Source organism: Caretta caretta, chromosome 7 (genome assembly GCF_965140235.1).
Source record: "Caretta caretta isolate rCarCar2 chromosome 7, rCarCar1.hap1, whole genome shotgun sequence".
Lineage (NCBI taxonomy): Eukaryota > Metazoa > Chordata > Testudines > Cheloniidae > Caretta > Caretta caretta.
This window is the reverse complement of record NC_134212.1, coordinates 35,826,537-35,840,565: the sequence shown is the minus strand read 5'-3', so window position 1 is coordinate 35,840,565 and position 14,029 is coordinate 35,826,537. Positions and strand designations below refer to the sequence as shown.

The 14,029-nt window shown below is 44.7% G+C and overlaps 1 protein-coding gene across 4 annotated transcripts in view; it reads left to right on the top strand.

Annotated features, from left to right (window-relative positions):
• The first annotated feature begins 1,003 nt into the window (after positions 1-1,003).
• FBLN2 (fibulin 2) overlaps positions 1,004-14,029 on the top strand; it is a 190,902-nt gene continuing 177,876 nt past the window's right edge. For 2 of the 4 annotated variants that reach the window (XM_048858461.2, XM_075130531.1), the window contains exon 1: positions 1,004-1,089. In XM_048858461.2, the coding sequence (XP_048714418.1) occupies positions 1,039-1,089 (51 nt within the window). In that variant the 5' untranslated portion in view covers positions 1,004-1,038. The remainder of the gene's footprint in view (positions 1,090-14,029) is intronic. The other 2 variants (XM_048858460.2, XM_048858464.2) reach the window with 2 other exon arrangements.

Here is a 14,029-nt window from a genome sequence, read left to right as displayed (position 1 = left end):
GATGCCTCTGGAAAGCTGGTTTTAGCTTGCAGGGAGAGAAGGGTGGCTGAGTTATCCTGCTTTTAAGGCTATCAGAGACATTTTCTTGATGGGACACAGCACTATAAGGATTTTGTTCTTTGCCTAAACCTTGTCTTTATAGCAGCATGCATTTCTCCAAACCGTCTGTATTTTCACATCAATATGCCAAGTGGAAGATCTGATGTTAAGGTCAAAATCATCCAATGCTGCAGTCATGAGTTACTGCAAGGAAAGCAAACAGCAGCCTGGATCTCTGCAGTCAGCAGTGGAAAATTAACAAATAAACATAATAAAATCAATCCTTAGCAGAACTTTTAAGCAGGCTTTGATGTAACTGACTAAGCTTCTAACCTCTGAAAACCAATACAGCCAGGCAGTTTTGCATGGCATGGCGACCAAGGTGGGGGACGGGGACATTGACGTTGTTTAACTTTCTTCTTTTTCCACCAGGAAATATGATGCAGATTTTCTCCTTCTCCAGGAGAATGTTATAAAACAGGCTGTTTCATTGTTTCAATATGTGCAGCTTTCCCCTGGCTTTTTGAGTGGAGGGCGCTACAGGCAGAGGGTCCCGGGAGGCTGCTGGGGACCCACCTCGTTCCTATTAGAGAGTAAATATTTCCAGGTTTTCCCCTTTCTCCTCCCCTCCTCCCCCCACTGGTATAAGAGAGGGGGAAATGCCCTACTGTAGAAAATGGCCTAGTTGGTTCAATCTCCGGTTAGGTCTCAGTGGCTCTGCAAAGCACCTGTGGGGTCTACAAGCCCTTTCCCCACTAAAGACGTTTAACTGGCGAGGTGGAACTGAAGCTCGGCTTTATCCCCAGATAGTTCAACAGCAGGGCAGCCCGGCCCTCTCCTGCAGGGGGAAAGGGGGGGGGGTCCTCAAGGGCCTGGTAATTAACAATGATTGATGGGCCATCGCCCCTGGGTTTCAGGTTAGACAAACACTTCGCGCAGTTGGTCAGTTTCACAGACACTTTTGGTCCCTCCCCTCGGGTGCTCCGGGATCCCCCCGGTATGAAACGGCTACAGCAGCAGCAGCGGCGCCCGCCGGCCCGGCAGAGGAGGGTAAGTGTGTCCGCCGGTGGGAGCGAGCGAGGGAGGGAGCCGGGCGAGCAGCAGCCCTCCACAATTGACGGGAGTGTCAGTCAGTGCTGCGGGCCGGGGGATCGCCCCCCCCGTGGGAGTTCCGCCTCTGCAGGGAACTGCAAAACGTAGCTCTGGGCCAGGTCCCCGGGCCACTCGCCCCGCCGCTGCCTCCTGCTCACCTGGGAGTCCCCCCTCTCCCCAGCCACCCAGCTCCTGAGCGCAGCAGCAGCGCTCCCAGGCACGGCGCAGGCGGGGTCACCGGCCTGTGCACGGTCCCGCGGCTTCGCAAAAGCCCCGGCGCCCCTGGACCCTCCCCGTTTGCGCGGATGGTAGAGCCACCGCCTTGCGTGGACACTTCTGGCTCCCCTAATAAGTCAAAACAACCAGCAGGCATCGCGCTACGGCGTTCAGAAATCCTGTTTTCGTCCCGCCCCCGGGAACGCGCACGGAACAAACCCTAGCCCGCTTACAGAGGCTCAAGCGGCTGCAACGTTGAAGTAATTAAACAGCGTGCGGTCCTCCTAAGCGACGGACTGCGTGCGCTGGAGGTGTAATGGAATAGAGAACTCTGCAGTCCGTCAGAATAAGCGATATGATCCAAAACCTGTTTCCTGCCCACCCGGACAAATATGCAACTATTTGCTTACCTGGTGGTGGTGGTTTGTTGTTCTGAAAGTGGCAAATTGCCCCTCCACCCCCCCCCCCAAAATAATACTTGAAATGTTTCAAAACTATTGCTTTACTGAAAACAACTCTCGGGGTGGAGAGGAAGAACTGAGAACAGTTTGTGGAGTGGTGGGGGTTTGCAAATCAAATTACATGTAGAATGCGGGGGGAATTGGCAGATAAACTCACTTTTTCATGAAATTGTTGAAGTTGTGCAGACTTGCTAGCCCAGTGTGAGCTTAATGAGACCCAAGGAGGAGTTTACAAGGAAGACTGTGTATATATAAGACAGCTAGGGGAATACTATGGGCTTCTTAATTTTGCTGTGGACTTCCTTGGTATAAATCTACTGTCTAAACAGTTTTCAGAGTAGCAGCCGTGTTAGTCTGTATCCGCAAAAAGAAAGGGAGTACTTGTGGCACCTTAGAGACGAACACATTTATTTGAGCATAAGCTTTCGTGAGCTACAGCTCACTTCATCGGCTGTAGCTCACGAAAGCTTATGCTCAAATAAATGTGTTCGTCTCTAAGGTGCCACAAGTACTCCCTTTCTTTTTGTCTAAACAATGCTATGTGACATGCTCAGCAGATACACTGCAGTAGTGAAAAACATCCAGATTCTTGAGGAGGGAGATGTGTGACAGATATTTGCGGGGAGAGGAAGGGAAGAGGAATGGGGCAGTGGAGGGAGAGATTCAGTCCACTGACAGGAATAATATAAGACTCCTCCATGACATGCTCAGTACTTGAATCAGCCAATCGCTCCTTTTCTCCTGCCCACACCCCCTCCTCTCCTTCCCTCTTATCTCTTCCTCTTTACAACTCAGATACTTTGCTGGACTCCCCCTCTAGCCATGTCCAGAGTTGAGGAATCTGACAGGTGAGTGGAGGGTGTAATTAGACATGCACATTTGTACCACCTGCTGCAAGTTCTTTTGTTCTTTTTGGCTCTGTGATAGCAATTGGCCTTTCTCGAATTCTTCAGCGCAGAAGGAAAAGATGTTATTCAGTCACTCAGCAGCTAGTGAGATGGTATTTGAGAGTATATTTGTCAGTGTGGCTTCTGATATATCAGCAGCATCTAACTTTTCTATGTTGTGAAATCTGCACTCTCCCTTTGGAGGGCTCAGTTAGATATTCTATATTCCCGAATGTCTTTCTGGGCTCCAGAGAAGGAGAGAGATTCCAGGTATGATCGATTCTGGATCAGTATTATATCCAGTGTGTGATTTTGTTTTAACTGAAATAGTTATTCCAGTACAACCCATAATGTGGACACATTACTACAGGTATAAAGGTGCATTATACTAGTACAGCTTATTTCCTTTCTTGTATAAGACTAGTTGTAAGGCTAGAAAGCATACTTGGGCCACTGTATCTGCATCCTCGCTAAGGGCTAGTCTACACCAGAAACATTTTGTATTATAGTTATACCATCAAACCCTCCTAGTGTAGGTGCAGTTGACACCTGCAAAAAAGTGCTGGACAAAATGAGCTAGACAGGCAAAAGCACTTTCATGTCATTATAAATGTTTCTACACTAGGGCTTTTGTTTGGTTAAAAAAAACAAAACAAAACACCTTACCACAAAACAACCCCCAAAATCCATATTGCACCCTGAACTGACATTGGTAGAATAGCAAACGTTTCTAGTGCAGACTTGGCTTCAGGTGGTTGCACAGTTTAATTATAGCAGTATATTTAAGCAGTCCAACTTTTGTATGTAAACAAGCCCTAGAATGTCTCTAGGGTTGCCGCGACAAGTACTACTGCAAACTTACCTGGCTGAAGTAGAGCAGAAATGGACGCTGCAGTCTGGGAGCATGTCTAGATGATGGAGGAATGTGTTTGTGAGTTTTTTCTCCTTCAGGTTAGCGGAACCCTCCACTGCCTTAACACCCCTTTAGAAACAGGTTAACAGTTAAGACTCCCACCTAAGGAAGCTCAGACAGAGCTAAATGGATTGAAAAAAGCATTCGTTACCTAGACAGGGCGTTTGTGTTCGTTCCATGGTGGCATTTGTCTTGGGTTGCTAACTTTGGCATATTGCAGCATGTTCACTGCTTTTAAGGGGTCACTAAAGTGATGTGAGTTCTAGACTCGTCATAGTACATTCCTGGGTACATGCAGCCTAATTCAATTCTGTTTCGTGTGCACAGCCCCATTTTCCATCCATTATATGAGAAAATGTATGTGCCAGATGTATGTGGAGGGGAAGCTGAATTTTAACCTTGCTGCATATATGTCAGAGTAGAATTTGGCCTGTCACATTTAATGAATGTGTTGAGAAAGTTCTGCAAACGCACACATGAGTAAATGCACTGGACTAGTCACAGGCTTCTAGACATCTGACGTTGGCTTTTGACATTGCTAGGTAAAATCAGGGAGGAAGGAAGGAGACTCATTGATTCCAAGGCCAGAAGGGACCATTGTGATCATCTAGCACAGTGGTCCCCAAACTTTCACGTCATGCCCCCCTTTATTCCTGTCTATGCCCCCCCAGGAGTTGGGTCTGCGGCTCTGAGGAGGGGGAGCGTGGACAGCAGTAAGGGGGCCAAGGCTGGGGCTGCAACTGGGGGCAGGTCTGGAGCCGGGAGCAGAGCTGTGGCTGGGGGCCAAGATTGGGGGTGGGGCTGGGAGCCGGGGCCGCTGCTGGGGGAAGGGCTGGGAGCAGAGCGGGGCTGGGTGGCCCACACTCCCTCTCTGCCCCCATGGAGGCTGATCTGGGCCCTGCCGTGCCCCCCTGAACATTCCTCCAGGGGACAAGGGGGGTGGTGTGCCACAGTTTGGGGACCACTGATCTAGCCTGACCTCCTGGATAACATAGGCCATTGAACTTCTTCAAAATAATTCCTAGAGCAGATCTTTTAGAAATACACCCTATCTTGATTTAAAAATGGTCAGTGATGGAGAATCCACCATCACCCTTGGTAAACGGTTCCAGTGGTTAATTACCTTCACTGTTAAAAATTTACACATTTATTTCCAGTTAGAATTTGTCTAGCTTCAACTTCCAGCCATTGGGTCATGTTAGACCTTTCTCTGCTAGATTGAACAGGCCATTATTAAATATTTGTTCCTCATGTAGATACTGATAGACTGTAACCAAGTCACTTGTTAACCTTCTCTTTGTTAAGCTAAATTGATTGAACTCATTGAGTCTATCACTGTAAGACAGATTTTCTAATCCTTTAATCATTCTCGTGACTCTTCTCTGAACCCTCTCCAATTTATCAGCATGCTTCTTGGATTGAGGGAGCTACAGCTGGACCCAAAATTCCAACAGCAGTTGCGCCAGTTCCAAATACAGAGGTAAAACAACCTCTCTGCTCCTATTCGAGATTCCCCTATTCATGCATCTTAGGATCATATTAGCTCTTTTCACCACAGTATTACACTGGGGGCTCATATTCAGCCACCAAAATGCCCAAATCTTTTTCAGAGTCACCACTTCCCAGGATAGAGTCCCCAACTGTGTAAGTATAGTCTACATTTCTTTGTTCTCAGATGTATACATTTACATTTAGGTGTATTAAAACACACATGTTTGCGTGCACCCAGTTTACCAAGTGATCTAGATTGTTCTGCATCAGTGACCTGTGCTCTTCATTATTTACGTCTCCCACAATTTTTGTATCCTCTGCAAACTTTATCAATGATGATTTTATGTTTTCTTCCAAGTCATGGATAAGAATTTAAGTAGCCTAGGGCCAAGAATCTATCCCTATGCGATCCCATCGGAAACCCATCTACTTGATGATGATTCCCTGTTTACTGTTATATTTTGAGACCTATCAATTAGCCAGTTTTTCATCCATTTAACGTGTGCCATGTTAATTTTATTTTGTTCTAGTTTTTCAATCAAAATGTTGTACAGTACCAAGTCAAAAGCCATACAGAAGTTTAATATGGTCTGTCACTTGTTGTAGACTAGTTGTCATTCAGCACTGGAAGTATGCTTTTTTCAGAGTTTATTTTTGTTTTGCTGGACAGTTCCTTGGCAAGCGGAAGGGGGGGGGCTTCCATCAGGTCTGGGGGATTGTGCTGTGGAACCAGCTTTTCCAGGCAGGATCCATGGATTTCAGCTCCCCTCTGTTTGCACAGGAGGAAAAGAGCATTCAGTTCCTAGCTTGTGGGTATAAGCCACTTTCTCTTACAGCTTACCTCACTTTGTCTCTCAAATCACTGACTCCTTTCCAGATTTACAGTTAAATGCATTTTGCATTTATTTTTCTGTTTGTTGAGGTGTTTATACAGTTCTCATCACGAGAGTATCTTCTCCCAGATTTTTAAAAGAAGTATCTAAGAAACGTATATGTGCATAGGAAGAATACACTTTTCCGCTCACTGTCTTTGTCTTGTGGATATTGAGTATTTAGCTTGGCTATACTGCTTTAATCAAAGCACTGACTGCCTGGTTAAGGGCCTTTCTGCTTCCCTGAAAATAATTAAATAAATAAACAAGTAAGCAATTGGGCGCCGTCTTGTAGTTCTGAGTCGGGGCCTGATCTTGTAGTTCCTACACAGGGAATGCTCCGACGGAAGTCAAATGTATACCCAACTGTCCTTGACGTTTTATTTTAAGACCTTCTAACTGGACTAGTTTGGGACCAAATGGCTGGTTCAGGGCCCCCTCTACATATCTCTAGTTTTCATGTCCAAAAAAAAAAAAAACGGTAGCAGGGTGGCCTGCCTTTAAAGGCCAAGAGGCCTGGGGCTAGCCAGCCCTGTTCAATCAGCCTCACCTGTGCCGTACTTAACTGCCTCCCAGCCTAAGGGGGCAGGGCTGTTTGGGGTCAGGGGACAGCCTGAGTATCACCTCGGCCTTATCCAAACAGTGGAGAGAACTCGGGTAGCAGGAGGAGAAGAGAATTGAGTCACAGGGAGTCTTGTGGAAGGCACTGAAGTAGGGGGTGGAAGAAGCTGGGGACTCCAGGGAAGCAGGCTGGGAGTCCCTGTCCTATCCCAGTATAGGGAAGGCTGAAAGGTAGTCTATAGGGGCTGAGGCTATGTTGGGACGCTGGGGAAGCAGCCTGGAAGTCAGTGCTCTATCCAAGAATAGAGAGACTCAAAGGTAGCTTGGAAGAGGCGCCCGAGCGGGGTGGGAAAGCTGTGTGTGTGTATTTTAGTGTTGCCCTGGAAAGGGTTACGTTTGAGTGACTGACTTGGCTGGAGGACAAAGCTATGGCAACAGCTCCAGCCTGGGTGGGGAAGGCTGTAGGGACCCGCCCTTGGAGGAGGAAATGGAGGCAGGGAGCACCTGCAGTCTTTTTATTCCCCCAGCTGTTACAATTCTAGCAACTAGCCTCAGCTGAGGAGACCAGGAATTTCCCTGTTAACTTTTTAGTGGCTGGAGTAGCCTGGGGTTTATACACCCCGGGACAATACTCTGCTAAAACTTGTCCTGGTGTGGCTGTTTTCTTTTTCTTTGTCTCTCTCTGGGGCTGTGTTGGGGATTGTGAGATAAAAATGCCTTTTGAACTTTCTCTGTGTCAAACCCTCTCTTGGGGATTTTCCTGTGCAGGGGAAAGAAGAGTTTCAGCTTGTGGAATGTCCATCCCCTTGGGGTGGGGGTGTGACTGGGGTTGAACTCTTCCCCAGGGAATAAGCAGGGGTTTCACTCCCTTCAGTCAGTGGCTATCCCGAGCTTGTGGTGAATGTTGAGACCCATTGGGCCTGTGCTTCCAGGCTGTACTTCCAACCAAGGCCTTCTGGCAGCTTGGGTCCTGAAGGAGCCAAACTCCCATAATTGATGCAGCGTAGTCATAAAGGTGGATTCATAGGTTTTGATGGTGAGTGTCCCAATGTCACATCTGCAGGGGCAGCAAGAGAGCATCCTAGGGAAAGGGCCAAGTCGCCCCTCTCTTGTTCTGGATGTCTTTTCCAATCAAGTATGGAGGCTTACCCACAGAGCTCAAGGGGAGACGTGTCTGTGAGATTCCCAAGAGCAAGAGTGGCTAACCTGTGACTCCGGAGCCACATGCAGCTCTTCAGAAGTCAATATGCGGCTCCTTGTATAGGCGTGTAGCTACAGGTGCCAACTTTCCAATGTGCCAGGGGGATGCTCACTGCTCAACCCCTGGCTCTGCCACAGGCCCTGCTCCTACTCCAACCCTTCCTGCCCCCTCCCCTGACCCTGCCATGCCCTCGCTCCCCCCCCTCCCTCCCAGAACCTCCTGCATGCCACGAAATAGCTAATTGGGAGGTGTGGGGAGAGAGGGGGGAGCTGCTGATCGGCGGGGCTGCTGGTAGGGTGGGGGTGGAGCTGATGGGGGGTTGCTGATGTATTACTGTGGCTCTTTGGCAATGTACATTGGTAAATTCTGGCTCCATCTCAGGCTCAGATTGGCCACCCCTGCCCAAGAGGCAGACAGCGTGCTACATAGCTGACACTTTCCTCAATTCTTAGTTTACTTTGATACCTAAACTTCCTCATACCCCTCCCCTTCCACAGAGTGTATTCAACCCTCTGGGTGGGAATGTACTTCAGTAAGTTATGTGCATACAAGAAGAAGAGAAAAGAACCCTGAGTCTTATTTAGTCCAACTCTTATCTCATCTTGCACACACCAACAATCCATGTGTTTAGACCAAGGCCTTGATATAGTGATATGGTCTCCCCTGTTTGCTTTTGTGTAGTTCTTCCCCTGGTTCTCTTGCCCTTGCGGAAGTTTGGATTTCCTGCTAGCTCTGGGGCACAATGTTAAATTCATTTTTGGGCTCAAACCAGCCAAAAAAAAAAAAAAAAAAGTCAGGGGCTGGTCTGCCAGGGATTGAATTGTTTGCGCCTGATTATACCATTGTGTTCTCCATATAAGAAAGTGAACTGTTGAAACAAACAAAATATAATGATGTCCTGCTAAGAATATGGTGTGATGATTTTTTGGGATGTATGTGGGGGAGGGCTGGGTCTGCATCTTCTCCCACCGCAGTCAATGAGCCATTAAGTTCTAATATCTTTTGAACTTGTGTGTTACAAACCTATCCTATTTATTATTCATCAGAATAAAGCTGTGCTAATTTAACTTCATCTTCCATTCTGCTTTAAGAGTTTTATACATTCCTATCTGACTGACTTGCTAATGAACTCTCTACATGGATTGCTTCCAAAATCAGACAGAAGTTTAAATATTGCCCTTGATCCATGTACACAACTCCCATTGACTTCAGAGTCCAGATGTGACCTTCGGGCTTTCCAAGTAGAGGCAATTTATGGAAGTATGTTTTTGACTGAGATATGACATTATTTCTGGGTGCACAAGAAGCTGTGGCTTTCAGCAGTGTGGTCACATTTTATGAATGGGTATAGGCAATGACAGCTGAGCTGTCCAAATCTGTGCCAAGAATACAGCATGCAAGGGATACGGGCTGAAACGTAAGCTTGAGAAACATTTCCATTATGGACAATAGAACAGTTGAATAGCAGACTACTATAACTCCCTGTGTGCCCGCTTACTCTGCTGTTCATACTTAAACAGATCTCAAAGGGTAAAGGGGTAGTAGGACAGTAAGGCTTTGTCTATGCTGGCAACTGAATGACAAAACTTTTGTTGTTCAGAGATGTTAAAACAGCATACACCCCGAAAGACAAACGTTTTGCTGAGGAAAAGCGCCGGTGTGAACAGCGCTTTGTCAGCAGGAGCATTTTCCTGCCGACAAAGCTACCACCGATCATTGGGGGTGGAAGTTTCTTGTTGGCAGGAGAGCTCTCTCCCGCTGACAAACAGCGGCTATGCTGCCTGCCTTTTAGTGGCATGGCTGTAGCGGTACAGCCTGTCAAAGTTCCTTCCCCACTCTGAACTCTAGGGTACAGATGTGGGGACCTGCATGAAAACCCCCCGAAGCTTATTTTTACCAGCTTAGGTTAAAACTTCCCCAAGGTACAAACTATTTTACATTTTGCCGTTGGACTTCATTGCTGCCACCACCAAACGTCTAACAGATATATAACTGGGAAAGAGCCTGCTTGGAAACACCTTTCCCCTCAGAATCCTCCCAAACCCTACACCCCCTTTCCTGGGGAAGGCTTGGTAAAAATCCTCACCCATTTGCATAGGTGAACACAGACCCAAACCCCTGGATCTTAAGAACAATGAAAAAGCAATCGGGTTCTTAAAAGAAGAATTTTAATTGAAGAAAAAGTAAAAGAATCACCTCTGTAAAATCAGGATGGTAAATACCTTGCAGGGTAATCAGATTCAAAACCTAGAGAATCCCTCTAGGCAAAACCTTAAGTTACAAAAAGACACACAAACTGGAATATACATTCCGTTCAGCACAACTGATTTTATCAGCCATTTAAACAAAACAGAATCTAACGCATATCTAACTAGATTGCTTATTAGCCCTTTACAGGAGTTCTGACCTGCATTCCTGCTCTAGGCCCAGCAAAAGCAACACCCAGACCGAGAGAACCTTTGTTTCTCCCCCCGTCCAGCTTTGAAAGTATCTTGTTTCCTCATTGGTCATTTTGGTCAGGTGCCAGCGAGGTTATCCTAGCTTCTTAACTCTTTACAGGTGAAAGGGTTTTTCCTTTGGCCAGGAGGGATTTAAAGGTGTTTACCCTTCCCTTTATGTTTGACATAGCCGTATTGCTAAAAGCTGCCTAGGGTAGTAGACATAGCCTAAATATTCCGAAAGTCATAAGCTGAAAATCTTTTGAGGTGTACTTCTTCTCTGCAAAGTGGCTAGGTAAAAATGTGTACCTTCTGACTTGAGACCTGTTCCCCGTGTGTACTCAGAGTCCTCCTAAGGTCATTAAAGTGAAACTTTTATTTCTTTTTTACTCCTGTTAGCCCTTTGGAGCAACATAACTCAGATGGAACGAGCTGGATTCAATCCCTGTTTGTGCATCAACAGAAATATTTAGTAGGGCCTAACTGGTTACACTCAAGGAGACAGGGCTGCACTGGTGTCAGCCAGGGCCTAATTTGACAAATACCTGTATACCAGGGTGTGAGAAGGAAAAGAATGCTGCTTGACTCTTAGGTTTTGTCTACACTGGAGAACTGAAGCCTTAGTTATAGAACTGTTTGTCCTGTACCAATATCAGCTCAATTGTTTCAGTGCATCCATGTTCACTGAGCTGGATTGGTTTAAGATACCAGATACCAGCATTTCAACCAGATACCTATCCCAGTATCCAAGCTGAGTTCTTGGCTCAGCTTTCATTCACCGTGCATTCTGGGAGATTTCAGAAGATCATTGGTATACTGTGGGCTGGGGGGTGGGACCAGTGAGTGCAATGGCCAGTAGCAATAAACCAATGCAGACTGAACTAGTTAGTGTTTAACTAGTTATGAAACCTGCTGAAAGGCAGTCCTGGCAGTTAGAAAAAACATCTTTTTGTTTTTTTGTCTGAGTACCTTTAATATGGAAATCGGCGAGATCCGATAAGTACAGAACCTTCACTGCTGTTATTACCCAGTACCTTTTTCGAGAAGAACCACACACTAAATATATGTCAGGGCCTGGAAAAAATGCATTCCTGTTACGCATACTGATTTAGGAAATTAAAAATAACCATATAATTCATTTGGCTTTGTTTAGAAAAGAATTGAATATTTTAAAAGTTTAAGAAGCTTGTCTGCTTACAGTGATATTACAAATGATTGCATTTTGTTTATTTAGTTTGTTTTAAGGTTTGCTTTTTACTGTATCATTAATTGTAATGGACTCGTTCCAGCTGACTTGCATGCATGCATAACACCACTGAATTTTGCATGCAAAAGGAATACTAGATCTTAGTTTAGATACAAAACCTTCCATTTATTTTCTTATTTATTTTTAAAGTTATTCTTTCAAAATTTCCTTTACAACATACACTATTGGCTTTGTTGGAGATGGGAGGCGACTAGTTCTAGTTATATTGTGTAGAGTCACATTCTGCCCTGGTTTTTATACCCTGTGCAATGCCATTGATTTGGGGGTTGCACAGGGTGTATGCGAGCACAGATAACTGCCCTTCTAGTGAAGTCACTAATCCAAGGCCCAAATCACACTTTCTGTATTGAGGAGAATTGCCACAATAACTGAGTTGGATTCAGCGGCTATAAAGAAGGCAAAGAGATTTGGCCTTAGGTGGCTCCCTCCTTCTAAAAAACCCTTTGTAATCAACATGATCTACCAGCCCAAAAACTTTACAGAAATAGAAAACTAGGGGTAATGTGAGTCATATTTTAAACAATGCTGGAAACTTGAAAGGGAAATCACTTGAAACAGCAGTGGATTTTCCTATGCAGATAGCTTTGGGGATTACCTCTGGATCCTGCATTGATAAGTAAGTGTCAATGGATTCATTCTCTAATATGAATTGTAGTACGTTATAATATGCTGCAATTTGCCTTTAAACTTGGGAGGCAATGCTGTAAATACATTTTGCTTTCTGGCATGCTCTTGGGTTACTGACATGACATTCTGCTTTGATGCTGGAAGAATTTGCCCTGAGGAAAAAGCATGTTTAATCTTTTGTTTTTTTTTGTAAAATGCCGAGATTAATATCTTGAGCACATCACGAGAGAGGGATACGTCCTTTTGGGATTCTACATTCATTTCATATTGTTTAGGATCACTTTGATTTCTTCCTCATAGTACAGCGTGACAGAGGATGAGCTGAGTGTTCGAAATCTCTATTCTGTTCAACAGGGAACTTTTAAGAGTCTCAAATATATAAGATGTGTTAAGGTACATGAGCAATTATATTTACAGCTTCTTTTCTTGGCTCTGGGCTGTCAGTTGCTTGTTTTGAAATTTAGGACTAAAACAGCACTGTCAAGTTAAACACAACTATATACCAATACGTTTCCTTAGCTATTTTACTGATAACAGCTTGAATTGTTGCAATGTGTTCTTTTAAAATATCTACTTTACTTTTCACTCTGTTTCGTACAGATCTTTCAACTTAGACCAGCCCCCCACCCAAAACAACAACAAAAACCCAAGTCAGTTTCACTTTTGTTTATAATTTCTGGTTACTTTGTTTCTAACTTAGATAACAAGTTCCCAGGGGCTGGGACTGTCATGTGTTTTGTGTAATGCCTAGCACGCTGGGGTCTTGGACTATGATTGGGGTCCTTAGCTACTACTACAATCATCATCAACTTTGGCAGGTTCTTATGCACTAAAATAATATTTTGGTGATTCGGTTGCAAACATTGCTGGGGAATATTTTTTCATTAAAAAGAAAATAGCCTCTACTGAAATTTTAAAATAAAATATTTTCATGGGTTTTAATTTGTCTTTTTAGTTCTGTCAAAACATGTTGATCTGAATCAAATATGCTGCTATCCATAACATCCTCATGATAGGAAACTGCTGGACTCCAGTCCTACAATTGATACAATGTAAGTGGACTGCCCTGCTTCAGTGGGGATGCCATTTTGGTCAATGAAATTCTGGTGAGTGCAGCAGTTTGCCCATGTTTTATCATTTGCAGGGCTGGAGCGTGGTGTATTAGGTGGTTCTTTTGTTTTTGTTGTCCCCTCTCGTTCCCCACCCAGGTCTCTACGCTCTGCTTCCTGATCACTAAATTCTTGACGCTTCCATTAAAGGGAACTGAGTTCTAGAAAAATGACTTCTCTAGGTGGACTCCTGTTTTATTCTCCTTTTTTATTATCTAGAATTTTAATTTGCAGGAGTGATTGTAATCAGCATAAAGCTACTTTTCCCCTTCCTATTGACATGGATATTAGAGCTGTGAGAACAGTCTCACTGCTGGCCACACAAGACTGGAAAATCAAAAGTTGGATGTTTTTTCTTGAACATTTTGTGGTTTCTCCTCAAATTCTGTTTTCTCCCTAAAACAAAGGGTATTCTTTGTTTTTCTTTAGCCCATTGTGAAATTCTGCCATGTCATCACAGATTGTTGCTTTTGTGCTGAAAAATGGCCCTTTTACCCGAGGCAAAGGAAGAACATTGCAAATTGTTCCACAGTGGAGTTGTGCCTATTTTGGCAATGAAATATCGTCTGCTGGCAGAACTGTGCACTCACAGGCAAAATGTCAGTTATTTTGAAATTTGTGAAAACTGATGATTTCCCACAGCCCTAGTTTGGAAGATGTCAAGGGTCTGACTTTTCATTCTTCAGCAAAGCTCCTGCTGAAGCAATGTTTGCGAAAGCAATATTATGCTTTCCTTTTTAAAATGCCATTGCATGGTGTTAAATACTGTCCTAAGGTTATCTATATATTTTATTTTACTGTGGTATATTTGGGGTCAGATGTAAAATGGATTTTTAATTGTTCCATTAAAGCTCC